This window comes from Rhinolophus ferrumequinum, chromosome 17, assembly GCF_004115265.2.
Source record: "Rhinolophus ferrumequinum isolate MPI-CBG mRhiFer1 chromosome 17, mRhiFer1_v1.p, whole genome shotgun sequence".
Classification (NCBI taxonomy): domain Eukaryota; kingdom Metazoa; phylum Chordata; class Mammalia; order Chiroptera; family Rhinolophidae; genus Rhinolophus; species Rhinolophus ferrumequinum.
In genome coordinates, this window is record NC_046300.1 from 58,526,796 (window position 1) to 58,549,709 (window position 22,914).

At 42.1% G+C, this 22,914-nt stretch overlaps 1 protein-coding gene across 3 annotated transcripts in view; it reads right to left on the reverse strand.

Annotated features, from left to right (window-relative positions):
• ADAMTS9 (ADAM metallopeptidase with thrombospondin type 1 motif 9) overlaps window positions 1-22,914 on the reverse strand; it is a 160,381-nt gene that overhangs the window by 18,019 nt on the left and 119,448 nt on the right. For all 3 annotated transcript variants that reach the window (XM_033132881.1, XM_033132882.1, XM_033132880.1), the window contains 4 exons: window positions 19,124-19,297; window positions 5,979-6,152; window positions 1,531-1,725; window positions 30-162 (listed from right to left, as the gene is read on the reverse strand). In XM_033132881.1, the coding sequence (XP_032988772.1) occupies window positions 30-162; window positions 1,531-1,725; window positions 5,979-6,152; window positions 19,124-19,297 (676 nt within the window). The remainder of the gene's footprint in view (window positions 1-29; window positions 163-1,530; window positions 1,726-5,978; window positions 6,153-19,123; window positions 19,298-22,914) is intronic.

The following is a 22,914-nucleotide window of genomic DNA, read 5'->3' on the forward strand; positions in this document are numbered from 1 at the left end:
CAAAAGATGGTTTGACTTGGCGAACTTACAGTTATAGATATTATGGCACGTTTTTCTTTCTTCTGGCTTCAAATCAGCGGGACATAAATGGCTGGGCTGGTCCTCATTGGTTAAACACTGCACAGATCTGTGCATCACTCCAACACCACAGGACACTGAACACTATGTATAAGGAGAGCGGAGTCAGCGAGGGGGCTACCAAACTCAGGGGGCATGCGCTTCTAGTGGAGTGGCGCCCAGGGCCTGACGGCACGTACAGGGCGTCACGTCAGACCTTAGGCTGCTGAACAAACAGCTGGCATACTGAGCACGTACTATGGGCCAGTCTCTGTACTGAGCTTTATATATATGTGTGTGTGTGTGTGTGTGTGTATGTGTATACACACACACACATTTATACCTACCCACATACATATGGTGTACATACTTACATATGTATTTATAAATATGAATACATGTATGAATATATATACATACATACACACACATACATGTTGGGGGTGCCAAAAAAATGTATACAAGGGGACACTTTGGTCAATGTTGTTCAAGCAGTAGTTCACCGTAATCAGAAGTGTCTGGATGCTGATGGTAACCACTTTGAGCACCTCTTGTAATTGCAGAAGTCAAACCTGACTTGTATTCATCTTTTGTTATCGGTATATATTATTACAATTTTAATACAGTTTTTCTTTCTTAAAATGTGAGTACATTTTTTTGGCATTCTCTGTATATATATATATATATATATATATATATATATATATATATCTATGAGACAGTATTTCCATTATTCTATTTTTACAGAGGGGAGATTAGGGCTCAAATGTTAAGAGACTTGTTCAAGGTCATGGTGAAGCCAGGATTCAAATCCTAACCACTTTCAACTGGTCCTGTGCTTTTTCCTGATGACTTTGCAACACTGAGCAGTCAGGAGCCAAAGGCCGGTGGCCACTTTCCAGGGCACGCCCAGTGTAACATATTCTCACTTGAACCCCGAATGTAACAAAGAATTCCCAATGTAGAAGGACTAGAACATACAGACTTCTTAGCAACAGAAGCAACAACTAATAGTTCTGTAACTCTAATTAAGTGACAAAGTTCTAGGTGCTTTTTATTAATAGTTTTAAATTGTGGCAAAATATATGTAACTTAAAATGTGCCATATAACCTAAGTGCTTTTCTATATTAACTCATTTCATTTTTACCACCATCCATTTTGCAGATGAGGAAACTGAGACACAAGAGGTTTTGCACCTTGCCCAAAGTCATTCAACGGGGAAGTGGCAGAACCAGGAATCAGAGGGAGGCTGCCTGGCTTCAGAGCCCATGCGCTAAGCACCTGGTCAGCCACACTGCCAAACAAGAAGGAAATCTTCTCTTCCCATGAGCCTATTTCAAGATGCCAACTGCTGATTTTACCAGTCTCTCTCTTAGAAGGAGAATGACGTAAGATACATCAGGCAGGACATGTTTAAGATGGGGTTATAGATCCAAAAGTTTTCTGATTTGATAACTCAGTCATCTACTTACACTACCCCAGTTGCCCACTCTCCAGGCGGCTGAGACAGGGCACTCCCTCAGGTAGCAGGGGTGGACGCTGGGAGGCTGTGTGCCCGGGCAGTTGATGATGGTTTGGTAGCTGTACTCATAATTCTCCTTCCCGGTATAGATCTCGCTACAGGAGACAAGTCTTTGTTTGTAGCCCTTTCCACAGGTGACTGAGCACTGAGGAGAGAGGGGTTGAGAGGAGAGGCTGGAGTAGTGCCTGGGGGCATCCCGCCCACGGCAGATCCCTGACCTCCACTTTGCAGGCTGACCCTGTGACAACGCTGCAGAAAGTTCTCATCTCACTTTATCAGCTTATTTATGCATTTCGAGCAGCCCCCAACACACAGGAGACATAAAACCCTGTACAATGCCTTCCGGATCGAGTGCCCCCACGACCTCTCCATGGCCCCCACTGTGGGTGGGGGAGCCAGTAGCCCCTTCTCTGGCTTCAGGGGGAGACACAGGGAGGAGGAGCTCCCGCTGTCGTTGGTTCAATTTACAGCCTCCACAGCCCACACACTGGCTGACAAGTCACACTTTTCCAAACCTACCAGGACCACATCAGAGAAGTGACCAAGTGGGATGGAGGAAGGGCCAGAGCCCACCTGAGCTGAGTGTGGAAGCCAAGCCCTGAGCCCAGCGGGGACACTCGTCCTTTCCTACCCAATGTGCTGTGCTTTCTATCTGACCCCCACCTAAGTTCCTTCTCTCTTCTCCCTCCCCGGCTATGGATCTTGACTGAAATGTTACTGTTCTGCTCCTCTCTCTCTTCTACATGATGCAGTCATTTAACCATTTTGCCATAATTAGAATGGCATGTAAAAATACCCAAACGATACAGAAAAAGAGAAGGAATAAAATATCTTACTAGTACCCCAGCTCCCTTCTGTGATGGGACATCTAATTGGTTATTTATTTTATAATCTGTTCAACCTCCCCGGGTAAATATTTTATATGATAGATTTAAAAATAAATATGAATTACAATGAATTTAGTTTTGATGATATTTTTAGTCAAAGCCCTCCAATAACAGGCCATCCCCTGTGAAAGTGCTATATAAAATTAAGGCAGAGTATCAGGACTCTGGTGACAAAAAGCTCTTTGAGGCAGGCCAGGTGAAGCCCTGGAAAGAGCATGTAGCATGTGGCATGTTATGCCTTTTCTGGGGTGAAGGACCAAAAAAGGCATAACATTTCTGATGGAAGGAGCATCCGTCAGTTCTTACTCTCTCTTATAAGCCACAGTGCCACTCTTTCCTAATGTCTCTTGAGCTGTTACTTTAAGCCACGTGGCATTCCTTTCCTGTAACATTTCCAAGGAGAAGGCTCTTCTTGAAGAGGTCCGGGAGGCAGGAGGGAAGAAGCCCAGCCAGAGGCATGCAGAGCATTCCCGGTCCTTCCCCTCCAGTTGGCTCAAGACCTGGAAATGCTCTGGGTATGTTTCTTCCTTCTTTGGCTGCTGCTGTTCAAATGCCCGAAGCCCCAGTTGGAGCCGGGCCATGGGAATACTAGGCCAGTCTGGGGTGTTTCATGTGTGGACAGATCGCTAACAAATGCTCTGTCCAAGCTGTGGGTATTTCAACGTGTCTACTCCAGTGCTTGAGTGCACGGAGCTCAGTTTGTATGAACTGAAACAAGGCTATATGTCTGAGAAGGCAGGTACCGAGAACTTTACCCCGACAAAGCAGAAGCAAAAGCATCCCGGTGGCAGTTTACATGGGGACACAGTAGGAGACTCATTTGCTGAGGGAGCTGAGCCCCAAGTATGTTCAGGTTTTAGTAAGAGGCCTCCGCATCTCTGAGAAGAATCTGGAAAGAACGCATTCTCTTAAGGAGCTATTCAGAGCATCATTAAGACGTTGACGGCCTCCGGCTTCCTTACTCCATTGCAGACCAGTTTTGAAATGGAGGGGGCGCATCTGCCACAAGGGGAGAGTGGAGTGAGGTGGGGAACTCTCCATGCCTTGGGGTCGTGGGCTGTTTTTCATTATGTATGTGGATTACTTTTCTAATTTGAAAATAACAGCAAAGTAAAATGAAACAATAAGAATGTAGGCTCCTTGCAAACAAAACAGAAAGAGACTCAGAAATATAGAGAAAAAACTTATGGTTGCTAGATGGGCGGGGAGTAGGGTTGGGGGAAAAGATGAAGGGATTAGAAAGTACACATTAGTGGTCATAAAATAGTCACGGGGATGTGAAACGCAGTATGGGCAATATCGTCAATAATGTTGTAAAGACTACGTAGGGTGCCACATGGGTACTGGACTTATCAGGGGGATCGCTTCATAAACACTTCATAAACTGCGGGGATGCCTGACCTCTGCGCTATACACCTGAGGCTGAAGTAGAACAATATTGAATGTCAACTGTAAGTGTGTGTGTGTGTGTATTCCCCCGCCCCCCCAACCCCACGGGATGTAAAGTACAACATGGGGAATATAGTCAATGGTACTGTAACAGCTGTATACGATATAGTAGATTGAGGGAGTGTTGTCACTTTGTGTGGGGTGTAAATGTGGCACCATTACATTGCTTTGTACACCTGAAATTAATAATAATGGGAAGAAAAAGAATGTGGGCTCCTTGTATCAGTGATACACTTCCGGCCAGGGAAATGCATCAGCCAGGAGTAACGGAACTCCGCCTTTCCGATCTGGCCGGGCTGCCTCAGATTCAGGTGGGGCAGAGCGTAGAGAAGAGCGCCAACAACTCCCCAGGTCATAGGGCTCGCAGAGAGAAGACATGTCTTGCTGTGGCTCTTGCATTTTACTAGTAGCTTTTCTAGAGGGAATTCTGATCCCACCTCTTTGGCATTGCTCCCCTTATAGGGTCTCTTCCCCATGCTCCTTGTATCTGTGTGAAGTCCTATCTCCAACCCGCTAAACTTTACCTGTACATGTGCAGATTTCTTCAATCTATGATATATCTGAGAATTTGCAGAAGTGTGGAAGGCTTTTTAAAAATATCTTTTCCCAATCTCATCTTTTAGGGGTTAAGATTATAGGAGTAACATGACTCAAGTCTTAGAAAGACACCAAAGCTTTTTCAGCAGAATGATAACAACACACCAGAACCGCCCAAGTGGATGGGACGGGGCTGCCCTGTGCACGACAGGAGGTTCACAGCACCCTTGGCCTCTACCCACTAGATGCCAGGCGCACTCCACTTCCCCTGGATGTGACAACCAACAATGTCTCCAGACATTGCCAAGTATCCCCTAGGAGGGAGGAGAGACAGAATCACTGGAGTGGAGAGAATGATGGAGAGACATAGTTAGAAAGACTTTAGGGCCACCTTTAGCACAGAAAGAATTCAACACTCAACACACATATCATCTAAATGGAAATACTCATCCCACTAAACATGAAACTGCTGCCCTGTCAAACTTGAAGAGACTCCAGTGACAGCAAACACCTTTGCTATGAGCCCAGATACTTTCCTTTCACATCTCTAAATTCTTCTAGGAAAAGGATAACTGGTTTCGATGTTATAGATCTTTCAGTATTTGAAAATATCATGAGGTTTGAAAATATTAGAATCATGCTATTATTAGTACCTGCTGATTAATAATACAAAGTGTCCAGATAGGCACTGTATGCAGGAGGAGATAAGAAAAAATAGATACTTGAGATTCCTTGGATTTTATGGAAAATTATTTTGTTCCACTGGATCAGAGGTGTTTTTTTTTGTTTATTTGTTTGTTTTTAAGGAGGGCGCAGCTCACAGTGGCCCCTGCGGGGATCCAGCCGGCAACCTTGATGTTATTAGCAACACGCTCTAACTAACTGAGCCAACCAGCCACTCCGAGATCAGAGGTTGTTAAATGGGTAACCCACACCTGGCCCATGCATGTGTTTGGTGTGCCCCACACAAGGTTTTAAACAAATAATTTAAGTCCATATTTTAAAATTAGGAGATCTCACATAAAAATCCATATTTTTGTCCTCTCTTGAAAAATCAGGTTTGATAAGACCAGACTCGCATTTCTGCATGGCCTCTGCCAGAGTGGAAGAGAGCCTGTTCCCTTTACACATCATGTGCTAGTTTGTCATAATCTCCACCCTTCCCTATTGTCTCCCTGACACTAAGACATTCGCTTATCCTTAACTTTTTTCAGGCACTGACAGGCATCTTATGAACTTGCAGCCCCTGTAATAATCTCTTCCTAATCATACCAATGGGCTCTCAAGGTGAATCACAGAAGGAAGAGTTGAGGGGAGCTCAGAGACCACCTCATGCCACCCCCATTCCCCAATATGCACAGGTGGGACTCTGGCCCAAGAAGGCTGAGGGACTTGTCTGGGAATTCACAGTTCTCAGTGGCAGAACTGGCAGGTGGGTCTGAGTCTCCCACTTTCCTGCCCGCGTCACTCCCTTCCCCTCAGATCACTGTTGACCAGAAGGTGGTAACGGAATCCCAGGACGTACCTCCGACCATTCTCCTGTGATCCAGACATACTCGCAGGGCTGCAAACTACAGCTCTCACTGTCCGCAGGCCGCGTGCTCAAGTCGCAATGCATGCTGTGAACCTCGTCTCCCTTGCTCTCATCCACACATAGCACCTTGCGGTACCTGGAGCCTTCGCCACAAGTCTTGGTGCACTGTCAAAGACAGACAAAGCAAGTGTTGGTATGGGAGAAAAATAGGGTAATAATAATATCCTGTTGTTATTACATATAAATATATATATAATATATGCTGTCTATTACATAGAGAAGAATATCATGTACTGTGATTATTTGTTTTCCTGTCTATATACCCTGTAAGACTGTGAGATCTCTGAGGGCAGGGATTATCAGAGAACTCATGATTTTATCCTCGTTACAACACTATCCTGGCGTAGTGATAAGCATTCAATAAGTGGCTGTCTGAATGCTGGAATGGAATCGTGAGTGAATGAAATTTCATGTTTGGAAAGAACCTGAAGCTCTGGTCACTTCAACCAACCTCTCAAACACTGAATCTTTTTAAAATTATGGCCTAATGGTTTTCAAACTGGTGACTAAATACCTCTAGAGTCAGGGAAGTCATGGCCTGTTCAAGTGACCTATTTCATCTTACAACACAGAACTAAATATATCTCTGCAGGTTCCAGCCTCTTGCCCTAGCTGTCGATTCTAGGGTAGCATAAAGGACAAGTTTCATTTCTCACAAATGATCCCCCTTCAGGGACTTGAGGAGAGATTTCCTGAGACCTCCTACAGCCTTTTCTTCTCCAGGGTGAACTGTTCTCATCTCATGGTCATTCGGCAAATATTCACCATGATCCTAATGAGGGTCAGGCCCTGTGATGGGTCCTGGGAGAACAAGAATGGACACGAATGTCACAGTCTTTGCTCTCAGAGAGGAGCTTGTGTTTTAGTAGCAAAGACAGACATTAAAGTTGTGGATAGCTAAGTAGGGACATTTAGCAGTTGCTATTTCTATTTTTCAGATGAAGAAATTTGGGATGAAGAGAGCGTAAGTAACGTGTCCCAGGTCATACATTTCTTTGTGAGGTAGAAGGGACAGATATTTTTATTCCCATGATCCAAGTAAGGAAAACAGAGCAGCTGGGATGTTTCCTTCTAGGATGATTTCTATGCTGTCCATTTGACGTTCGGAGCCAGTTTAACTCAGAAATTCTCTCCTGATATGCCCCTTGCCTTCCTTCCTTCTTTCCTTCCTTCATTCCATTTTTGGCAATAAAATACATATAACATAAAATTCATCATTTTAACCATTTTAAATTCAATGGCATTTAGTCATTCACAATGTTGTGCAATCATGACCACTATCTCTTCAGAATATTTTCATCAGCCCAAAAGGAAACCCTGTACCCATTGGGCAGTCACTCCCCATTCCCCCACCCTCCCGCCTGTGGCAACCACCAATCTGCTTTCCGTCTCTATGAACTTGCCTACTCCGGGTATTTCATATAAATGGAATTATTTAATATGTGTCCTTGTGTGACTGGCTTCTTTTCCTTAGTATGATATTTCCACGTTCTTCCATGTAAGCATATTATCAGTACTTCATACCTTTTTATGGCCGAATAATAGTCCATTGTATGGATAACCACATTTTGTTTATTCAAATGTTGACAGACATTTGGGTTGTTTCCATCTATTGGCTATTGTGAATACTGCTGCTATGAACATTTGTGTACAAGTTTTAACACCTGCTTTGAATTTTTTGGGATGTATTCCAAAAGTGGAAATGCTGGGTCATATGGTATACTTTGCCTTTTGTGAGCCGCTCCCTCCTTCAAGAAGTAGAAAGATATATATAGTATGCCCTGGTAGCCTCTTGTCATTTGCAAACTTAACTCAAAATTTCTGTTGCCTGGAAGAAAACCTCAATATCTAGAACATGTGTTTATAATTTTTCTAGGGTACAAACATGAACTGAGAGCACTGTGAGGTGAGCATGAAGGAACAAATCCCCTTTAGCGGCTGGCTGAGCCGGCTCCTGGCTCAATCCTGGTTCAGTGGTTTTGGGGTTTTCTGTGTCCCTGGAGGATGCTGGGAATGATTGTGAAGTAATAATGTTTTTTGTTTCTTCATTGAAAAAATGCCAGATGAGTTAGGGAGCTACTGGATGTTGCAAAATACAACAAAACAATGGTTAATCTGTGATGGTTAGATGCATGCAGAAGAAATACTTAACTCTCCTTAGAAAAAGGAATTCCTTAGAAAATCAGGATTTAGGTGACTCAGAGAAGATCATGATCATTGAGCAGCCCACCTGGACTAAACCTTCAGTGTCCTCTCATTTTCACTAATCCATGGGGCTTTAATCTGGGTCAATAAGTAACAGTTTAGAGCAGAAATGCAGGGATTACTAAACACTTTCTGCTTGGATGTGTTTCTCCCTTGGTTTTGAAGAATGTTTAACTACCATAAAAACTCTTCTGCCAATGGTGGAAAAGGGAGTTGGGAAACCTTTCTTTGTGTTGACGTAAAAACCGTCCAAACCTGTGAGAATCTTTATGAGTTTATTTGAGCCAAACTGAAGACAATTGCCAGGAAGGAAAATCTCAATGGATTGAGAAAATGTTTCCGAGAATGGAGTTTTGCAGCTTATTTTATACGTTAGAATCAAAGGAGGAGACGTAAGGTGGGTTACATGAAATCCTCTGGCGGTAGATTAAGGGGGTGGGAGAAATCAAAGCAGGGAAATCTCTGGCATTGAATAAAAAGGCAAATAGAGTAACACATACTTCTTTTACATTGGTGAGTACAAGTTAATAATTAACGTCTACAGCACATGGGATGGTGTGTGGGCAACAAAATAACAATGAGGGGTTCTGTGGTCTCCTGCTCTGGTGCACAGTTGTGCCCTGAGGGGTCTAGAAAATAAGATTACTCTGACATTTGAAAGGGAGGTTATCTTAGATGCAAAAAGACAATAGACAGACTCTATTAAGGTAAAGATTGACCTTTGTCAAGGAAGCTACAAGCCTAGGACGTGACTACGCTCCATGACCTGCTTTTAGTTAGGGATTTCTATGCTCAGACCTTCCTATGTGGTTACTTTCGGTCTCTGAGTTTGTAGGTCCTGCCATGCTGGCCTCCCCTGAGCTTGTCAGGTTTAGTATGTGGCCCCCTTTTTGTCCACAACTGAGTATAGCTTTTAGAAAAATTAAAGTAAGTAAATAAGTGACTTGCTCAGTGCTTTGGAATTAGTTAGCAGAAGCTCTCAAATCATGTTAGCACGGCTTTCCTCCTGGAGTCCTAAATCCTAACTGGAGCAGGGGGCTGTCTGGGTGATCAGAAAGCAAACCCAGCCCTATGCTATCGGATTTTATCAGCCTTTGGTAATATCACTTCCCCCTTGTGATTTATGACTCTTTCCTTTGTCCTGAAAAATGATCTAGAATGTCTTGAAAAACAGCTGGAAAGCTTAATTAACCTCATTTTAATTCCAAAAGGTTTTCTCAAATTTCATTACAACTTTTAGGAAAAATGATACCAAGTGTATAAGTCACACCACCGGCTTCCTTGCATTCCAGCACACACTGTGAAGCAGAAAGCAAATAATCACAGCACTGGGCTACAGTGGGGAGCTTGCCCACTGTCTCACAGGCTACGTGTGCCTTTAAATGTGCTGAAATTAACAAAGGGGAAACAACATGCCAAATTTGAGGGTGAGGAAGACCTAAAATAAACTTTTAAGGTACTGTTTTATTTAGCCAGGTCGGTTAGCCACAGGATGACAGTCTAAAAAGCATCATTGGTGCAAGGAGTAGAAATTGTCTTTCCTTAAAGATTATAATCAAGTTACTTGACACTATTTTGAGATTCCCTAACCATGGGGGGCAGAAAATCACTTTATCTTCACGTGCTCTACCTTTTAAGCTTGTTGAGTCTCTCCGCACACGAAGGACTGTGTCCTGTTGGTTCTCGTGCCAGGCTGCCATTGTTCGCTAGTGTGTGCAGGCAAGCCACAGGACAAACGGAGAACTTGATAGCACTGTGTTCTATGTGTGTTGTGCAAAGGTTTTTGTGCAGTGATTACAAATCAATTTATCTACCACTGCTTTAAATTTAAAAAGAAAAAACAGTCTTTAAATTACCGATAGGGTCTACTCTCAAAGCTCATTGTAAAGTCAGGTAGGTAGAGCTCAGACACTTTTACGCTAAAATACTGTATCTGCAAGAGAAAAGGGCAGACACCATACGAGGGAGACATTTCGTAACTTTAAAGTCAATCACACTTGCAACCAATATTTCCAACGGGCCAATTTCTGTAACAAGCGCTGGGTACAGCTCTGACATCTTCTTCCTCTCCTTCTCTCTCTGCTATGACACCTAGGGTGGCTGCTTCTCCCAGCTTGGGGTCTATGTGTCAGGACAGCCGGCTAACTGGTGACACTGGGGTTTAACATTTAGGGACACTTTGTATGAGCAGATGTGGGTTTCATAACAGAGAATGTAATGGGGGAAGGTGCCATCAGGGAGTTCTGCAATTGTGACAGTAAACGAAGAAGAGGACAAGAGGCAGGAATGTGCACCATGCTGAAAGGGGAGCCCAGGTAGTGGTGGCCGAGGAGGAGTGCAGGCAGGGGCGAGCTAACCAGGGCAGTGGTCGGAGAGGCTCAGGCTGCATGGAGGCTGGAGGGGAAGGTCCTGGGGAAGTGGGGCGGGCGGATGACTACTGCAGCTTGGGGATGTTAGAGCCTCCTCTTTGAGATGGAGATTCCAGAAGGTGGACAGAGGCCAGGGCTGGAAGGGGCTTGTAAACCTACTGCACTGCTTAGGAGAAAATCCAAACTTTGGCTCTGGCTACAGGGCACGTCATAACCCGATGGCTCCTGCAGTCTGACCTCCTTACGGCGTCTGGTCCCCTAGGTCACTCTCCTCCCTCCCACCATGCTGTGCTTTTGTACAGAAACACGCTGGGCTTTGTCCTCCCTCTTCCTTCTACCTGGAATCACTTCCTTCTGCTCTTCGCCGCCTGACCACGCTTGAGAAAATGGGACTGGCCTGTCATTCTCTGTCTCTGTATTCAGGGCCTTGTTTTTTTCCTGTCACAGCAACTTGTCACAATTGGCAGTTTCATGTAACATGTTTGCTTGTTTTGTGTCGCTCTCTCGCACCAGACAATCAATCCCACCACAGCAATTCCATCGTCTCTACTGCATCCCTATTGCATCGTTGAGTAATAAAAGAGTTAATATACGGCCCTTCTACACACATCAAAACCTGATCCCTCCTTATTGTACACTTGCCAAAATCTTCTCAACCAACTGACCAGGGTCCTGCTACTCATTTCTAACTTTTCTGTGCTAAGGAGGTAAACTTGGGAATCACTCTATAGCTGATCTCAATAAAAGTTGTTAGAATCCAAATATGTATGAGAGTGGCCCAAGTTCCTGCACTGGGCCAAACAGCCATGGGGTGGGCAGCTCTGCAAAGGCCAGACTTATCTAAGCACAGCTTGTCTGTGGCAATGTGACAAGAAAACAGCTGTTCTTACAGGACAAACACTTTGCTTGCCTGTTCTAAAAGACATTTTATAATAGAATGCTGTGATTCTAAAGAGTTAAAGAAGAAAGACCATCAATTTGCAGGCAATGTTCTCTAATATCTTTATTTTCCCTCCCTCCCTTCCTTCCAACTAACTTTTTGTACCACCATTCATTTTATTCATTCAACAAGTGCATTCAATGCTATAGGTACTATGCTAAATGCTGGGGGTGGGGGGAATAGAGGGGAAACTGGTGAACAAGCTGTCTGCCCCCAAACTGAGAATCAGCTGATAACACAGATAAGGAAAACAGGCAACGACAATTCAGAGTGCTAACTGCAAAAGCAGAGTATTTTCAGGTTGCTGTAAGAGCTGAGAGTGTGGCCATCTGACTCAGTCATTACTGTGAAGGGCTTCTGAGAGGAAGTGACATCTTGGTTGATAGAAGCCTAAAGGATGAACAAGAGTGACTGCAGTGAAGGAAGGAGCGGGGCAACCTCCTTGGGATAGAGTTACTAGGGAGGAAAGAGAGTATTCCAGGTCAAGGTTAAAAAACAAAGGATACTTGCAAGACCCGGGAGAGTTACTCCCTTATGCTAAGAGATGCAGAACTCATACACTCACAATTTAAATTTGATTGAAAGACCTCTGCAGCTATAAGAAAATTCTATGTCTAATACTATTAATAAGTAAATCCTTTATGATCACAATTTTCAAAAAAAAATTTTTTTTTTTTTTTTTTAAACTCAAACAGCCTCATTAGCATTGTAATTCTAAAGTAGTCACTGAGAGGCCAAATATCTAGCCGGAAGTTGGCAGGTGTTATTAAAAGCCCACCATTGTGTCATGCAGGTTAAGCTGAGGTGCTGGTGATCATCTGAACTCTCCATCAGGAGGCCACTCTACTAAAGAGAAGCAACATCTATGGAAGGTCTAAAAAGTGCTAGGCACTGGGCTGACCCCTCACTTAAATCTCACTACATCCTCAGTATGCCCTTCAGCAAAGTCCACCATATATAAAATTCCCATTTTGCAAATGAGCTAAGTGAAGCCCAGAGATTTGAAGTCCATTTCCCTGAGCCACACACCAATTTGTCTCGTTTATAGTATGGTGCTTCTAGGGCATACACAAAATGAGACACGGATGTCTGGATAGAACACTTTCCTCTTCTCCTTCATCTAGAAGTCCAGGCTCTACCCTCTGGTATCATGAAGGCACGCCGATGCCCCTTCACCCCACACAGCCAACAGGCCACGCCATAAACAAGACGTCCCCTGACTCCCTGCAGCCACCAAGACTCCCCCAGCCACAAAGCTGAAGGTCTGATCAGCAACCAACGAGACCAAGAATTTCATTTTTAGAAGGGGGTTGGGGTGGTCACCCAGTAACGGGAATTCTACTTTGATGCCAACTCTGCTGTAAGAGGCTAGACAAGCCTTTAAGAGAGAAATAAAATTGTTCATCTTAGGTGCAGGGAAAGCAGTGGAATATAAAGATTCAGAGCATATGTTCCAGAGGTCGGGCTGCTGGGCTTCAGATTCCAGTCTCATTACTTAGTAAATGCATGAACGTGGATGAACTAACCTACGTAAACCTCAAGATTCCTCATCTTTAAGTGAGGATAAAAATTTAATGACTACATTAGAGAGTTATGGAAAACATTAAATGAGGTCCTCCACATAAAGGTACTCAACACAGTGCTTAGTCCATAGCTTAATAAACAATAAGATGTATGATTTTTAAAAAAATCATCATCAGTATTAGGGCCACTGCTCTATACAATTCTAGGCGTTGCCCCAACATTGTAGCCTATGGGAATAGTACACCCCGAACTGTGCAGTGTACCACCTGTGTGGCTGTATAAAACATCCCTGAGGATCACACTACTGTTGAGACAGCTTAGTTAGCATGTCCCTAGGTAGACAGGGAGGTCCCTCATGGAATAAACAAAAGACAGACATATTCTGAGACTTCAGGTTTTGAAATCAGTCCTTCGCTCCAGGACAAAATGCAACAGTGTCTTGAGGTTAATCATAAAATTCCTTTTGGCCTGACAAACGGAGCAGATCTGATAGATAAGAGTGGGTTATTTTGCTGATTCCTTTAGGATGGGCAAACAGAACAAACCTGGTAGATGTTTTTCATTAGAAGGCGCCATTGCCCCTACCCCAAACAGGCGAGGGAAGGTATAAAAGTAAGAGCTTTTGCTTCAGTCAGTGGGCAACCCCATTCGGGAACTATGACCCTTTGCTTTCAATAAAACTATCCTCTTTTTAAAACTCTTTGCCTCTCCTGGGTCCGTGTTTCCATTCTTCAGTCTCACGAGACACGATCCCGGCACTCACTCACTCCAAAGTCCCCTACATCATTTGGGGACTCAGAGAGACATATTCTTCCTTCACGGTGGCTATGCAGAACTTGTGCTTCTCAAAGTGGGTGTTTGGACTATTTCTCAAAAAGAGGAGGGTGCCATTTGCTATGTGCTTTGCATGAAATGCATCTGGCCAACAAACAGGTGAGTTTAACAGTCCACGAGGGGGAAGCAAAGGGGAGCGTGCACACTCAAGAAGCAAACAGGAGCTCTGAGGTGGTCACCCAGGGCTGAGAGGGAAGAGAACGTCCGGTAAGGGGATGGGGTCAGGGAATCCGGGACACCCCAGTCAGTGGGCTCTGAGGCTGTGCCTTGGCGTGCTCACCCACATCAGTCAGGTCAAGGTGTCACTAGATGAAGGGAGGAAAGTCAAGACACAGGCCTGCGCCAAGTAAGTATCAGGTGAAATGGTAGCAGAGTGAATGAGTGTGAGAGCACGTGGGGGTGGTGATTGAGGGAGTCTGAAGGGTGCTGTGCTATCAAGGCACGGTCCGATTTACTGTTTAACAAGGATCCTTCTGATCATGAAAGTAGCAGCAACGAATAATTTCACCAGCACTGTCTTAGACATAAACGAGTACTGCCCCAAGCAAACAGGATGAGTGGCCACTCTACTTTTGATTTGAGCTACTAGGGTGGTTGCCTAGCAGTTATCCACATTCACTCTAAGCCTTGCTGTGGGGACATTCTGAGAGGGCCACCTGCCGACTTCACATATGAGGAACAAAGGCTCTTGATGGGGCTTCTCTCTCCTCCAGTTACCCTGAGACTCACTTTGCAAATTCGGTGTCAAGTGAGGACCTCCCACAGTGTTCCACTCTCCCTCACCACCCAGCTCCACCTTCCTCAAATCTCCAGGTCTGGGCAGATGAAAAAGCATGCACACAGGCGGGTAACTATCCGAATCTGCTTTTTCATTGTTTAGAGTCTTTCCCCTTTGTGAGAATGGTTAACCTCTGGTAAACTTCTAAATATAGTCACAGGTCAGGCTATCTCCTTAGGTCTTCTGTTCTTAAATGAAGCTTGATAGCAGTGTTTGAAGAAGAATTCAAAAATATCCATCTACATATCACATGCAAAGATGTCAATTTCTAGTCATATTTTGTATGGTCAGATAAGAGGATTTCCTCAGTACATATTTGGCAAGGTTTCTAGTCTTCAGGATTCAGAAGGAATGGAACTTGGGTTTCCAGATTGGCTCTAGCGTTTTTCAAAAGTTGGCTAACACATGAGTAGTCAGCTTAGATTCATTTCTCAACACTATCTTACTTTCAACTCCTTGGAGCAGTTACACAAGGTTGAGTTTGGTATGTGATGAAGAGGGAGAGAGAGAAAGCCAGCAGTGGTAGGTCTGAAACAAGAATTACAAAGAACAGCAAGACGTAACGCAGGAAGAGAGAGATGAGAGAGTCTCTTCTTCCTTCTAAATCTAATATCGTCAATCCCAAACCACTCTATTATCTCAAATTTTCTTAGAACAACTCTGCATAGTTATTACTATCCGCATTCTACAGATGGCAAACCCCATGGCTCAGAGAAATTAAGAAAAGTTGTTCTAAGTCACACGGCTAATAAGTGGCAGTGCTGGGATATGAAACAGGTCTGGAGAATTCCACAGCCTCTCTGGTTTTCAGTGACTTGTGTGGCACAAGTGTAATTAATTTGAAATTTAATTGCTTTAGCCATTCTTCTCTGTCACTATCTGGTGGAAGTAAAACTATCTAAAAGGAAAACAAGCAAAAAAACCCCTAAATGGACAGAGGAGAGAGTCCTAAAGAAAAGAGATGACTGCAAACAGTGGAACTGATCCGATAGGAGAGTGAGCTGAGGCGGAAGGACAGGCTGGAAGGCTCAATCCCCACACACGTTAGGAATGCAGTGGTAAGAAAACAATCCTGTTTAAAATTGTATAAAAAAAAACAAAACATCTAGGAATCAATTTATCCAAGGAGGTGAAAGATCAGTACACTGAAAACTATATGACACTGACGAAAGAAACTAAAGAAAACACAATAAATGAAAAGATATTCTGTGCTCATGGACTGGAAGAACTAATATTGTTAAAATGTCCACACTACACAAAGCAATATACAGATTCAATGCAATGCTATCAAGATTCCTAAGGCATTTTTCACAGAAAAAAAAAAATCCTAAAATTTGTATGGAAATTGGCCCACAAAAGACCCCTGAATTTCCAAAGAGATCATGAGAAAGAAGAACAAAACTGGAGGCATCACACTTCTTGATTTCAAACTTATATTACAAAGCTATAGCACTGAAAACAATATAGTATTGGCTAAAAAAAAAAGACACACAGATCAATGGAATAGAATAGAAAGCCCAGCAATAAACTCACACACATATATGATCAGTTAATTTATGACACAGGAGCCAAGAATATACACCGGAGAAAGGATAGTCTCTTCAATAATGGTGTTAGAAAAACTAGACAACCACATGGAAAAGAATGAAACTGGACCTCTACCTTATACCATACACAAAAACCAATTCGAAATGGATTAAAGACTTGAACAAAAGACCTGAAATCATAAAATTCCTAGGAGAAAACATAGAGGGAAAGTTCCTTGATATTATCAGTCCTGGAGATGATTTTTTTGGATTGACACCAAAAGCAAAGGCATCAAAAGCAGAAAAAACTAATGGGATGACATCAAACTAAAAATGGCCAAAGGACCTGAACAGACATTTCTCAAAAGAAGACATACAAATGGCCAAAAGATATATGAAAATGTGCTCAGCATCACTAATCATCAGGAAAATGTAAATCAAAACCACAATGAGAAATCACCTCATACCTGTTAGAATAGCTATCATCAATAAGACAAGAAATAATAAGCATCGGCAAGGATGTGAAGAAAAAAACAAATTCTTATGCACTGTTGGTAGGAGTGTGAATTGGTACAACCACTATGGAAAACAGTATGGAGGTTCTTCAAAAAATTAAAAATAGAATTATCTTATGATCCAGGAATCCCACTTCTGGGTATTTATCTGAAAGAAACAAAATCACTAACTCAAAAAGATACATGCACCCCGATGTTCACTGCAGCATAATTTACAATAGCCAAGACGTGAAAGCAACCTAAGTGTCCACTGATGGATTAACTGATGAAGAAAATGTGGTATACATATACAATGGAATATTACTCAGCCATAAAAAAGAAGGAAATCCTACCATCTGCGACAATATGGGTGAACCTTGAGGGCATTATGCTAAGTGACATAAATCAGACAGAGAAAGACAAATACTGTATGATCTCACTTATATGTGGAATCTAAAGAAGAAACAAACTTATACAGAGAATAGATTGGTGGTTGCCAGAGGCCGGATGTGGGGAGTGGGTGAATGGGTGAAGGTGGTCAAATGGTGCAAACTTCCAGTTATTAGATACATAAATATTGAAGATGTGGAGATGTAATGTACAGCATGAGGACTATAGTTAACAGTACCATATGGATATTTGAAAGTTGCTATGAGAGTAGATCTTAAAAATTCTCATCACAAGAAAAATAATTTGTAAGTATGTGAGGGGATGGATATTAACTATAACACAGTTATTGTTAATAATAACTAAACTTACTGTGGTAATCATTTTTCTGTATACACATATCAAATCAGCATGCTTTCACCAAAAACAAATATGATGTTATATGTCAATTATATCTCAATAAAACTGGAAGAAAAGTGGCACTGCCATAGCACTTATGTAAAATAATAATTAAAAAAAGAGTGTAGTGTAGTATCTCATAATGGTTTAAGAAAATAAACTTAGGATCAAGGCTTACTTCTTCCACTTGCTAGGTGTGTGGCACTTGGACAAATGACACTGGCTCTCTAAATCTCAGTTTCCTCAACTGCAAAATGGGATAACAATAACACCCACTTTGTTGAGTGGTTAAAAATATTTAGTGAGGTGATGAACATAAAGCACTTACCACAGTGCCAGGCATGGTTTCCCCCATTCTGAAAACCATTCCTGGTGGAAAATTCCCATTTTACTATTCATCTCTGAACATTCTACAGCATGCATGTTCTAACATTCTATAAATTTCAGGTGTACAACTTTGTAGTACAACATCTATTTATTCTATCGTATGCTCACCACCAGAAGTCTAGTCTCCTTCTGTCACCATATATTTGACTCCCTTTACCCTTTTCATCCTCCCCCAGTCTCCTTCCCCTCTGGTAACCACGATTCTGTTGTCTGTATGTATGAGTTTGTTTTTCATTTGTTTATTAGTTTGTTGCTTTTTGTTTTATATGAGTGAAATCATATGGTTCTGGTACTTTTCCACATGACTTATTTCACTTAGCATAATTCTCCCAAGATCCATCCACGTTGTCACAAATGGCAGTATTTCATCTTTTTATGGCTGAGTAGTATTCCATTATATGTATATGTACCACATCTTCTTTATCCAGTCACCCATCGAAGGGTTGTTTCCATGTCTTGGTTATTGCAAATAACAGCATGAATTTTCTATTTCATTCCAATGTCAGTGAACATGGTTTCGCTTCCTAAAACTCTTTCTCCCTTTTCTACAATCTAAGCTTCTGTTCTGGAAACAGAGGTTACCTTGCACTAATGTCTTACCTTCCTAGCCAGACTTTTCCCCAGGGACGTTTAGTGTTTTCTTTAACTAAACATTAACATCAAACATTAGCATTTTCTTTAACCAAACATTAAGTGGGAGAAAAGCAGGTCGTCTATTTCTGCATCAACTGAGCAGTTCTTCAGATCCCATCATTGTTTTAATGGTGGAAATCCTTCACTAATTAATCAGGGTTTCACACGAGGGCCTGTCCTCTACCTGCCAGCCAAAGTCATGGAAGGAGGAAAAACACAGAGGAGTCCAACCTTGAGTCTGTCTCGTGGCTGTCTGCACTAATACAGAATGACCAAGTCTGGACACATATTTGAAATATTTTGTCCCTCTCCTCCTCCTTCTGTGAAAGTTATCTGTATGTATTTGGCCCAAGGCCTGTTAAAGTTTCTCTGGAAGCAGTCAGACTTGGTACATTCAAGGACACCGACATAGGAATTGCATAAAAAGGAGGAGCTCTCCCACCCTGGCTGGAGTGAATTGCTTGCCTTCTGACAGCAGAGCTTTTGGGAAAGAGCCAGCCCTGTCACCAAACTTCAAAGCTTCACGGGGGAACAGAGGTGAGGATAGCAAGGGGGTTGAGCAACATGCCTGGCAGGTGCCCACTTCATGGCTCTACTTACTTCTTGCCATTCCTCTGCCCTCCAGGCGTAGAGAGGACACGGCAGCGCTTGGCAGGCTCGCTCCGACTCCGGTCTGGTGTAAGGGTTGCACTCGGTCTCTCTGGCTATTTTGTGTGTTCCCATCTGACAGCCCACATTTCTCCGCTGCACGCCTGGGCCGCAGGACGCAGAGCACTAAGAAGACAGAGTGTGTAAGTGGGAGCTTTGGGGAACACTGTGTGTGTAAGGGTGTGGGGGGAGGGTCGCAGACATGGGGAATGCACCCCTAATCCAATGCCTTTGACAAAGTTTTCTAAATCCCAATGAAAGGGACCGAGGGCAATGTCTTAACCTGTGAATTCACGGCCTATCAATGCTGGGGAGGAAGGTATTCAACTTGCAGGAATCTCAAAATTAGCAAAACTCTTGAACAATTGAAGAGGCTGGGAATGATCATAAAGAAACATTTAGTACAACCTAGAAATCGTATTGCCATGTGAAATGAAAATCCCAAATAATTTCTATCCTGGAGGATGTGAGCTTCTTGGAATTGGAGATACAGTACTGTACAAGAAGAATTTCTTGGCAGGTTAAAACTATAACCCAAGGATTGTAAATCATGAAGCTTTTAGGGCCTTATAAGTAGAATTATTTTCTCCAGTCTCTTCCTTTTCTTGCTCCTATTCTTGGCAACAGATAAATGTTTTTTTTTTTTAAACTATGGAATTCTCTAAAGTATTTTTGTCTATGTACAACCTCAGATGAATACATAAGAAGAAAAGCTGACAAAGGAAAAACCATTTCCTCAGGCGTAATGTTTCAGCTCGTGAAAAATACTGTTCATCAGGCTGAAACATTTTGTTGACCAAGCTGCAAAACACCATATTAAATCTGCAATTAACTTTCTTCTAAATTAATTTTTTAATGGTTTCTTCATTGCTGGATTTTACAATCTCAAGCCAAGAATTATCGTCTTTATTAAGGTTTTGACAGTCAGAAACTAATGGCAATGTTTGATGGGAAAGAACAGCATATTATTACACTTAGCTATTTAAAAATTTTACCAAGGTTTTGTGATAGCTCAGCTTCCATTAATTTGTCTGGCTTTGAGAAAACAAGTTTAACATACACTAAATCCATATTCCTAAGAAGAAGTCTTCATAAAGAATAGAATTATGCACTCTTAAGTTAGAAAAGAATTCTTGTCCAATTAACCTGTGGTAAGATTCATCTAACTCTGAGTTAACAGAAATATACTATTGAAAAGTACACCCAATGGATTCTGCCGATTATTAATTTTATTGCCATTTCAGATTTTAAGAAACTAGGTGATACTACGTAGAAGGGAAATTATATCGTTTCAGATGAGTCTCTACCAGGAGGAGCTCAGATGTTCATATCAAAGCTAGCTGAAGAGAAGGAAATATTTTGGAGCAACATACTCTTGTTTGGTTTTAATTGTATTAATTGGGTTGAATGCATTTGTGACCCACAAAAAAATCAGACTTTTAAAGTCATTATGTCCTGGGTGGAACGGGGGGTGCCTGAACACAAGAGATTGCCTTGTCTACAAAGAATGGCCATATATCCCTTATGGGAGCAACATACATACTATTTCCCATTGACTGCACTGGAAACAAGGAGCTATAGCACGGGGGAGTGACCACACCAATGACAAACATTCAAACATTCTCATCATCAACAAACAACAACCGTCAAAAGAACACTTTGGCTGCGTGAATTTGGCCTCTTAATTATAAAACAGTACATTTCCAGAACAATGTGTCCAAATAGAAATACAAAGAGAGAATAAGAAGGGTTAAATAAACAAATTTGCGTTGGGCATAGGGCTGATATACATGTGCAAAAGCTCAGAAGCTTTCATAACCTAAAGAAAAAGGAAAAAAGGTTGAAGACATTTAGAGTGCACACAATTCAGGCTCTAAGTAAATGAAACCTCTTTTTTATGTTATTGTTGTTGAGAAAATTACATATGGATCAACAAAAGCAAGTTATTAAGAGCCTGAAGTATGCAACCTTAAAAAAAAGAATCACTGCCTACAATGTTCAATAATATTTCAAAAGGCAAATAAAGACACAGGAAAGTTCAACGACATAATATAGTTTTGTGGCTTCTGATTTTTATAATGTCAAAGCCAGCTTCGAAATCATACAACAAAGTTTCGACATGATGTAAATGCACAGCAAGGTACAAGCTCTGCCTCCTGTATACTGCATCCACGGGGATCTTTGTTTAAAATGAACTGCACTGCCTGAGTGTGACTTCTCGGTGTTTCAGCTTTCTTCCTGTGCTGTGTCGTGGGAGGCAATGATTTGCATACACAGCTAGCCAGGCCTTGCTTAGTGAATTCAGAGAGATTTGTACAGAAACCCCATGAATAAAACAGCATCAAAAAGACCTCTGCATGATCCTGGAGGTGGTGATGGTGGTGGTATGTGCACAGTGCATGCTTAATTCTTCTTGTTCTATTTAGTACATCTTTTCGTTAGTTTGCAGAGGAAAAAAGTTGAGCAGTCTCTATTAATGTGTCCCCCCCGCCCCCACAGCCATCATTCCAGCATGCCAGTCTATTTGCGCAGGTTTAAAAGTAGATGTTTTTATATGGAACTTATCATAGGAACTCACTTATTTGCGGATTCTAAAGAAAAGAATAAGTGAATGAACTAATCAGAAACTGGGAGACAATGAGGAAAAACTGAGGGTTGCTAGATGGGCGGGGGGAGTGGGGGGTGGGGGGGAGGGTGAGGGGATTGGAGGGCAGTCGGTGACCACAGGATGGCCACGGGGTTTGAAAATTAATCTGGGGAACGTAATTTGGTGGTTACCAGAGCGTAAGGGGGTTGGGGGGTGGGGGATGAGGGTGAGGGGGATCAGGTGTACGGTGATGGAAGGGGAGCTGTCTCTGGGTGGTGAACGCACGGTGTGATTTATGGATGATGTGATTCAGAATTGCACAACTGAAATCTATGTAATTCTACTAACAATTGTCACCCCAATAAAATTAAAAAAAAAAAAAAAAAAAAAAAAAAAAAAAAAAAAAAAAAAAAAAAAAAAAAGTAGATGTTTTTAGTTCTGAACTACTAAGCTGGGAGCTATGTTTTATCTCTCTACTCCGTACTGTGCAATGCTAGTATGCAGAGTTCACCAACTGAAAGAGGGAACTTGACGCTTATTTCCATGGATAAAAAGAATCTCTGTGGAAGTTCTGATTTTGGAGAATTATAATATACACTTGAAAACCTGGAAAGAATTGTATAGATTTTCTTCCAGTATTACTGTGGTGACATTATTTAAAGGAGGGACTAGCTTGAAAAATAACTATTTGAAGCAACTATAACAATATTAATAACAATAATAGCAAACTTTTACTAAACACTTATTATGTGCCAGTTTCTAAACTAGGATTTCTCAACCTAATAATTCTTTTTTTTTGTTGGTGGCTGTCCTGTGTTTTGTAGGAAGTTTAGCAGCATCTCTGGACTCCACCCACTAGATGTCAGTCACATTTCGTTTCCTCCACCACGTTATGACAGCTAAAGCTGTCACCAGACACTGCCAAATGTCCCAAGAGGTAAAAAATCACCCCAGTTGAGAGCTATATGCTAAGCATTTTACATAAAATATCTTTTGTATTTCTTAGTAAACCTTTTAGGCAGATACTCCACAAATAAATTAAGCAAAGAACAGAGATAATCACTCTAACTCAAACAAAAACAAGAAAAAACACAAAACAAAATAAAACAACAGTCAAAGTAAATTCTGTCCCAGGCAATGTACCGTAGTTACTGTG